The 9,198-nt window shown below is 49.0% G+C and overlaps 1 protein-coding gene across 1 annotated transcript; it reads right to left on the bottom strand.

Annotated features, from left to right (window-relative positions):
• Nucleotides 1-483: 483 nt before the first annotated feature.
• Nucleotides 484-7,301, bottom strand: LOC120383137 (CMRF35-like molecule 1; the record flags this gene model as incomplete). Its single annotated transcript, XM_039500758.1, has 5 exons — nucleotides 484-1,767; nucleotides 2,468-2,520; nucleotides 4,096-4,214; nucleotides 5,998-6,145; nucleotides 7,025-7,301. Coding segments are annotated over 5 exons (753 nt in total), but the record flags the coding sequence as incomplete, so codon positions are not given.
• Nucleotides 7,302-9,198: the final 1,897 nt, after the last annotated feature.

The following is a 9,198-nucleotide window of genomic DNA, read 5'->3' as shown; positions in this document are numbered from 1 at the left end:
GAACCTCAAACACAAGCCAGATCTTTTTTATTATACTTTCTGTTTCCAGAGTCCTTTGTTTCCCACGGTTCACAGCAATGCATGAAATTCATGGCTGGCTCCAGATATTTATTAAGAAGGGCAGCAATGTTCAGTTGCTTTTCGACCCTCTTGCCCTCATTGGGCTTTCTGTAGGCAGCCTGATTAACACCGGTCATGGAGTATAAATGACTGATGCCAGTGAAACAGAACTTACAATAATCCATTGTTTCTGGATGATCACAAATTCCTTTTGCAAGAAGAATGAGGCTTAAATCTAGGGTAGTTCATGCAAGAGAAATTAATAAAATTTCCACACCATCAATCCATAGTGCAGTGTGAGGGAAAGATGGTGGTTAGAAGGCCCTCTTTGCATAATATATTGCATGCAAAAAACTACATTAAAAGAATATTAAGGTTGCAAAATCAAGCAATGAAAAATTAGGAAATGCTGAAATTAAGGTGGTCTGTGCAACTGGAAGAAGTTTTTACTGAGCAAGTACAAACATGGAGTTTTCAAAGGCTTATAAATTGGCCAAATTTGCCTGGATTTTCACAGCAACAGCAAACGGCACGTCCCTGACATACGGGCCACTATCTGCCAGATTTCAAGTCCCGGCTCCAAAGTGTGGAGGCGCTACAGCGTCTCAAAGCAAAGGTGGAGAGAATTTTTGTTAACATTGCAACACAGCGTATTTATCCCTGGCCTTGTTCTCAGAAATATCTGAACTGTTTGGTTGAAACTTAAAAAAACCCATTCTGAGGTAGACACCTGGCATGGAAAATTTAAAATTCAACTTTGGCAAAGTTCTAAGCAACTAAAACAGGGTCTTATAATGGGAAGTGTTGGGGAGGCAACCTTAATAATACCATCCCCCATAACGCATAGATACAGCTCCGAGGCCCATGTTCCTCCCCATGCACTTCTCCTCTCTGTAGATGGTGATGGCCCTGTGTCCAGCCAGTTCAAAATTCAGTTCCATGGGGTTTAAGTACCTGTATGAAATCAGGCTGGGATGTAGGTGCCTGACCTGATTTGATTCCAGAGCTTGATAGATTTAATCACAAAGACACCTGTGAGCATATAAATTCTATTTCCATCCATCTCTCTGATGCCTGGATCTGTTTCCAGGTTAACTTGCTGTGGGAGGTGGTGACAGGGGGAACTACCTTCTTTCCTGATCTGGAGGAAACTCCTCCTGCAGGCAGGTTTGCTTCATGGTCCTGCTAAGCTCCCTTTTTGCACCAAGTGTATGAAATTCAAACACAGACACAAGGTTTCTCTCCGGTCCCGCTGAACAGATCCTGAGGAGTTTCATTGTCTGTAAGCCCAGCCATTGGCTCTTTGAACTCACTCCTCACAGGAGAACAGCAACTCTTTAATTCCATCAGGCCACCTGTCCATTGGACAAACCCACAGACTCCAGTTCCAGCTGAGTGTGTCCGTAAATCCTCTGCCTACAACAGCTGCCGGAGTTTGTCCAGGTCAGATTTGGTTCTAAACCCTGTTGCTTCAAGTTTTGCCAGGTCGGGATCAAGCAGCCTGGATAAGGACTATGCAGCCCCCATCCCCACTCTGCCTCATATCCAGGGTTAGTGTTTGGGGGACTGCTTCACAGCGCTGTACAGGGTTTCTTCAGGGGGCTTGGCTGGGCGTGTTGTCTTGGGGCGCTGCTCCACGTTGGCATAGATGGGCTGCTGGTCGGGGGTGGAAATCGTCACAGTGGCATAAGAAACCTCTTCTGACCCCTGAAATAAAAACCTCATTGATCAGAGGGAAGAAGCTAGAATAGGAGCCCAAGTATCTGCAGCTGAGCAGCCCCTGGGTTCATGAACTTCAGCGGGTCCCTTTAACCAAGTGACTTGTCTGGGCTGTGTATTGAGGACTTGTCTGTGAGATCCTTAAAGTATCTGTGGACGGGTGTATTACCCCTTTCAGCCAGAGCAGTCTGGGTTCAATCGGGAAGCCCTGCCCTGTGGCTGAGCTATATAAACAGGAAAAGGAAGCAAGGAGGAGACCAGGGAACTGAAACGCAACTGCCCGTTGTCTATCCCCGGCCCTAGGTTGCTAGTCTGACCAAGCTTTATACAGAATAAAATGGATTTATTTGGGGTTTGGACCCCATTGGGAACTAGGTATCTGGGTGCTGGAGACAGGTGCATTTCTTAAGCTGTTTTCAGTTAAGCCTGAAGCTTTTGGGGGACGTGGATCAGACCTGGGTCTGTCTTTGCAGCAGGCTAGCGTGCCTGGCTGAACAAGACAGGGTGCTGAAGTCCCAAGCTGGCGGAAAACGGGCTCAGAGGTAGTCTCAGGACATCAGGTGGCAGTCCCATGGGGTCTCTGCGACCCATCCCATCACACTCTCCTTCCCCGCACCTGTGATATTACTCCTCCCTAGGACAGCATTTAAGAGGTGATGTTACCAGGACATACTATAATTTGCCTTACCAAATTTGACAGGTTGATGTTCTTGTCCCTCTGCACAGATGCTCCTGAAAGCTCTGGATGAGGCAGAAAAGAGATAGAATTAGAGCCAAGTTACAGCAACAGGTAAGGGGGTAACTGTGGCTCTCACAGCCTTGCAGTTCTAGGTTGCAGGGCTGACCTGTAACTGTTTTTCAGGGGACACACACACTGAGCTTAGAAGACCAGAAATGTATGAAAAGTGCAGTGCCACAGTAAATCCAGCCCATTGAGTCTAGGTTAACTCCGTGCTGCCCGGCCACTGATCCAAAAGGAAATGGGTCTGTTCTCTACGTGCTAACTGAGATCTGGCCGACTGCACCAGTCACTGACCACTTTCCATCACCTGCACCATACAGGCCTCTGAACCAAACTCCAGGTTCTCTTTAGACTCAGTGTGGACCTAGCCTACTGAACCAAACCAAACAGGGGCAGGTCAGCATAAATCCATCCAATCAATACAACCAAACTTGAAAAGATCCTTCGGTGCTAGCACAAGCTCCCACATGAAAATGGTCTCTTCTACAGGAATGATCCAAAACGCCCCAGCTTCCAACAGCTACGCTCCATTGTCTGAGGCAATCACCGGAGAGTGCTGTAATGTTTTTAGTAACAGCTGATCCTGTGGAACTGACTGACCCTGAAATGATCCATTGCTATCCACACACCGCCAGATCCTGGACTGATCAGAGCTCACCTGAGCTCTCAAGCCAGGCTCCCACGTAGTGACACAGTGAGTGAAAAGGAAGGAGACCTTTGTGTCTAGGGTCAGACTCTGATACCTTTACTTAGGGTAGCAGTGCACCTTTACTCCACAGGGAGTCCCACTGATTTCAGTGATGGAGTAAACAGCTACACAGCATGAGGGGGGTATGTGCATATGGAGTTTAGAGCTGGGCAAATAACGGACAAAGGGGAGCTGGCAACTTAAACATTGAAATTACTTTTTTTTCCCAGGTTAAATGAAACATTTTGTTTAGATAAAATTGAAATGTTTCTCTTCAGTTTTGACCATTTTCAACATCTGATGGGTTTTTACACAATTTTTGAAAGAGGAATTTGTTTCAAATTGAAAAACCCAAATGTTTAGTTTTGACATTTTTAAATGAAATAGGTTTTTTTGGATGTGTAGGGTTGGCTTTTTTCCCCCTGGAACAATTCGACATGAGTTGGCAAAACGTTTTGGTGTTGCTGAGTCTGCATTTTTCTCTGAAATATAGTTTTGGTGGAAAAACTTTGCCCAGCTCCAGCCGAGACGTAGAACAAACACCATAACCAGAGTTAGTTGCAGTTTTGGACAATGTTGCCTGTGGCTCTCATGCATTTCAGACATGCTCTGTCGAGCTCAGCAGGGTGCAATGAGCAGAGAAGTCACTTAGTGGCAGAGGCACTGGAACAATGTGTATAGCGGGGGTGCTGAGAGCCATTGAACCAAACTGTAAACCCTGTATATGATGGAAACCATTTCAAGGCACAGGGTGTGGCAGCTCCCCTATTTCCAGCCCCTATGCTAGGTGGATTTCTGGACTTTCCCATTAGGGAAGAGGGAGGGAGAGAAGAAGCAAGGATCAGCAACACGACTCATTGGAGGACACGTGCAGGATTTCACTTACCTTTTTTCCTCTTCTTGGACAGTCTCACCAACATCACAGCAGCGAGCAGAAACAAAATGAGAACCAGCAGGACGCATGGTAGCAGGATGTAGAGGAGGATGTCTGGGGTTCGGTCCCTGCTGGAAAAAGAGAGAAGGTCTGTTTCCCACTTTCTCCTTCTACTGCTAATTCAGCCAGGAGCCGCTGTTTGTTGTGCATCAGGCCCACGGGGGCCCAGCAGGTTAATATCCTAGTCCGGGCTAAATCTAACTCAGGTCACCTATCAAATGAGCTTGGCACCTGTACCAAATACAAATGTGAGTAGCCAGCAAGATTGTGCAGTCTGTAGGAAGAGTCTGATGCAGCAGGCATGGTCTGTGCCCTGTGCTTGGGGGGGAGCGACACACAGGCCAGGGCTTGGTGCATTGGAGGAAATAAATGTCACTTGTTTTTAACCTGCTCTAGCTGTATCGGCACCTTTATTCATAGATAATAGTATTTCCCCCCCCATGCACACACATACCTTTGTTGTTTGCCCAGACCATAGCAACATTGAGGGTGAAGCTTTGTCTGGACCCCTCAGGTGGGTTGGTCACACCCAGCCGCCCCGTCCTGCTCAGCTGACACCAATGTGTAGCTCATGCTGGGAGGGGCAAGTTTAAGGATGTGCAAAGCTGCGTTAGTCTGGTGATTTCCCCCATCTCATGGCTCATTTATCATGCACAGTGTTTTATCTAGACACTATCTCACGCTGCATGGGAATGTGCACAGCCAGATACTTCACTAACTTCCTCTGTCCCTTTTTTTAGTGTCTTTGAGATAAGCAGAAATGAGCAGCAGCCTCTCTGGCACAGCTGATAAATATGAGCTTTAACTAACTTGTGGTGACTTTTGTTAATTCTTTAGTATTTTCAGCTCCAGTTCTACAAACATTTAAAGCAAGTACTTAATGTTATAAACATGCTTAAAGTTAAGCAAGCATGTGGAAGGGTTTGCAGGATAAAGGCCTTAGACATTTTGGTTTCCTTTAGGTTTTCCTAGCACCAGGGAATCTGTAGTTTTAATCCACTTTAAATTTTAGCTGACAGAAATCTTAGTTTGCTTAAAGAGACAGTCTCAGCTCAAATATTGCCCCAAATTTAGAGGTTTTTGTAAATGTTTTTACAACATAAGTGTAGACTAGGGCTAAGACCAACAGAGATGTTTCCATGCATTGTTTTAAATTCCACTGTAAACATATAAGGATGCCACTTGCAGCGCTGGCATCTGGCAGCCCAAACCTGGCAGGATTAAGCTAGTCAGTGCATGGACTGGAGTGAAACTAATTAGAAGCAAAAGTGAAACTGACCAGTTGGTTTTTATTCTGGAATGTGCACAGAGCTCAAAAAGAGACAAAATATATGGGGAAAAGATCATTTGATTTTTAAAATTCTTAGTTTGAAATATTTTGGCTCTAGATCTTGCAGGTGGTCTACAGATGGAGCTTGTTCAGCGCTGATTCGGCCGCACCCTTTGCTGACTCTCCTTGTCAGGAATAGATCGTATAGACCACGATGTAGATGTCCATGGGACTAGTCATGTGACTCAAATGGCCCATGTGCCTACGTGCTGGCAGGGGCAGACTCTCAGGGGTGGTGCAGGAAGTGGGAGGAACAAGCTGTGAGTAGGAAAATGAATGAGGAAAGGGGACGGTTACAGCAGTGTGAACACATGGCTCACTCAGCAGGCAGGGCACATGCTTAGACTCTGTGGTTTGGGCTGTCATCACACCTAGTAGTCAGGTATGAGCTTGAGAGCCCAGGCTCCAATGTCTGCACAGCTATTTTTAGCACATTATCGCAAGCCCCACGATCACAAGTCTGTGTACCCAGCTGCAGTATATATGTACCCATAAGTGACCCTGGCTGGAGCAGTGCTACTCACTCAGAGGAAGTGGTGTCTTGGTTACTGGAGAAGCTGGATTTCCTTTTCACAGCAGTTGTCCAGAGGGAAGTAGGTTTTGAGGGAGAAGAGGAAGCTGGTTGCACTGTCGCTGATGAGGATCTTATTGTTGGGGGTGGGGAAGAATTATCTGTGGATAAAAACAGACTCAGTAAATCAGATTCCCTGGGACAAAATGCTGTTTTCTCAATGGCACTGTTACCAAAATATCGGGTCCGTCTAGCTGAGAGCCAATAACAGCCTGACAGGGATAAGGAAAGATTGCTTTATTCTGCAGAAAAAAGGAGAGCATTGTACTTAGGTACAAAGAACTTTGCTTTATACAAATTTTACAAACTTTTTATACATTTTTAGATAAAGACCATGTTGTGTTAACACTCTATTGGTGGTTGCCAGAGCCCGTGAAACCGTTATTTGGTCAGTGAAAACCAGTTTGGAGCTAAATTTTTCTGCTTTAAGGCAGAGGAGAAAAGATAGTTTAAAAGTTTAGGTTATTGTGTATGTGAGGCTTTTGCTTTTTTTTACTGGCTGCCTGCTAGTTATTAAGGGGGGCCACCAGTAACTTTTACAGCACTAAACATTCTTGTTCCTAAAAACAAGGTTTGGGTTTCAAGAGACACACAATCTATGATGGGAACTGCCCAGGGTGAAAGCAGAGCCCCTCCCCCGCTGCAAACTGCTCTCCGCACCTGGGACAGCCCAGTGAAGGAAGAAACTGCCAGGACGTGTTATTCACAGGTGTTGCCGGCCGGCCTGGGCGAGGGGCGCTCACCGTGTTCCCTGGGGCGAGCGCGGGGCGGGGCGCTGGGAAACTGGCCGGGATCTAAACCGGACTCTCCAGGGCAGCGCCTTGATTGACACCCCGGTCCCGCCCCCCCCGCACACACGTGCCCAGCGCTGCAGCCCCGCGGAGCCCAGAGGTTTTGTGTGTCCAGAGCGCCGGACACCGGCCTGCCTGGCTGCGGGCCCCGCCCCCCGCGGTACCTGCAAGAGCCGCGCCGGGATTTACCTGGGGAGACGGTGAGTGTCACAGCGGCCGTGGGATCAACTTTCCACCTCTTCCCCACCCCGCAGCGGTACGTGCCGGCGTCTGCCGGTGTCAGGTTCCCCACGGTCACGGTGAACACGCGCTGGGTGCGATTGTCTCGGATGGAGACTCTGCCCCGCGTCACCTCCGCCTCTGACCTGTTGGTCTCGACGATGTAACCGTCGGAACAGCGCCAACTTCCTGTCCAACGTCCTCCGTCCCGGCACCAGAACTTCGGATAATCCTCATCGCCCCAGTCGTACCAGCACTGCACCGCCACCGACCCGCCCGCGGGGCCGCGCACTGCCCTGGGGCCCGTCACCGCCCAGCAGCCTGCGAGGGACAGAGACAGTGAGACCCGGGGCGCCGCTTCCGTCTGAACAGACACAAAACGCCCCCGCGCCCCGGGGAACGTTGTGGCGCCACCTGAGCCCCTGACACGTGACCCGAGGGGACGGGCCTGGCACTGCTGGGGGATGGAGGGACCCGCCTCATGGCCGGCCGGGCAATAACCCCCAAACTCCAACCCGCCCCCCACAGGTTTCCGCTCCCCCCCCCCTCTCAGAGTCCGTGATGTGACACTGGGTCAGCGGGATCCCCGGTCCCCTTCCTTCGGGCTGGGTCCGTCATCACTAACCCCCGGGGAGAGACCCCCCCCCAGGGGAGTTCCCCTCCCCCAGTGCCTGAGCCGGGGCAGGGAGCAGTATCCGCTCGGCAGGAAGCGCAGCGGGTCGCTGGCGGTCAGAATATCCCACAGCAGAAAACGTGTTTGCAGGATCATAGGGGCTGCTGCAAGTCTGGACCCCCCGTGAACACCCTGACGGAGCATCACGGGGCAATGTGGGGTCAATGTAACCTCACACAAACCCTTCATGGCCTCAGAGAGAGACTCCGGGACAGTCCCGTTGTCTCCTTCTGGGCTGGGACGTTTTGGTAATTTACAAATGTAAAGCACCAACCTGCAGTAGCTTTACCAACAGGGGATCTCTGTGAAAAAGCTCCTACTGAATGAGCAGCTACAGGAACCATAAGGACGGAGCCGTTCAAATGACACCTGCCCCGAGCGAGAGGCAGGTACTTTCGCAAAGGCACAAAATCCCAGTCTCCGGGAGCGGTGCTCGGGGGTCCCGCAGGCTCAGGGGCCGTTCCTGGAATCCCTCCTCAGCAGCCGCTCCCCATAACACACACGTGGGTGTGCGGGGGGCCCGAGGCGGAACAACGCGGCCTGTTTCTGCTGGTGCATACGCCGCTCATTGGTGCCTTACCTGGGAAAAGCATCCAACCCAGAATGGGGAAAATCCTCATTGTTCTGCCTCTCCCCACTGCCTGGTGGGACGTCGATTCCAGGTGAGTCTCCAGGAAAATCCTTCCTTTGTGTTACTGGGAAGCACCGGGTCCGGGTTTCTCCTGTGGTGTTTGCAATGAAACAGCCTCTCTAACTAGTTCTTTCAGGGAATGGTTCCTCTTATCTGCCCTACCTCACTTCCCTCGGAAACACTAAGGGGGAAGTGGCTGGTGTCTTACTCAGTGCATGGTGGTTTGATAGCAGTGGTCAGGGTGTTGTTCTGTTTTTGTTTGGTGATTTTGTTTGCAAGCACCATGGCCTATTACCGGGTCTGGTGGAAAATGGAAGCTGCAGTAGGAAGGAGTTCTTCAAATCTCCGTGGATTTCCACCATCAAACCCTTCATTTTAAACAAGCAAATATTCTCAGTCTTCTCTTATTTGGCAGATCTGCCCTGGGCAGTGTGTAAACCACCTCCCTGCTGCCCAGTGACCCAGCCCAGACTTACAGAAAATGGGCAACATCTGCAATAACAGCCACAGAAAATGAACCCGTCCAGTGGCACCAAATGCCTCTTAACGTTTGAACGTTATTCTTAGATCAGGTTGGAAGGTTTCGTGTGGAAAGCTTTCCTGCTGCTGAACAATGTGTAATTGAAACTGAAACCTTTGTGGGAAAATTCCAGTGAAATGTGTTTGTTTTCCAGCAGGCAAATTTGAGATGAATTTTGTTTATTTTGAACCAATGTTAAATGAAAATGTTAGTTTTGTTTGGATGTGGATTGCTTCCTTTAGGTTTTTTAGGGGGAAAAATGAAGTGAAACAATACTTTAAGTCAAATAAAAAAGTTGATTCAAAATTAAAACTCTTGTT

This window comes from Mauremys reevesii, linkage group 15, assembly GCF_016161935.1.
Source record: "Mauremys reevesii isolate NIE-2019 linkage group 15, ASM1616193v1, whole genome shotgun sequence".
Taxonomy (NCBI): Eukaryota; Metazoa; Chordata; order Testudines; family Geoemydidae; genus Mauremys; species Mauremys reevesii.
This window is presented reverse-complemented; position numbering and strand designations above follow the sequence as displayed.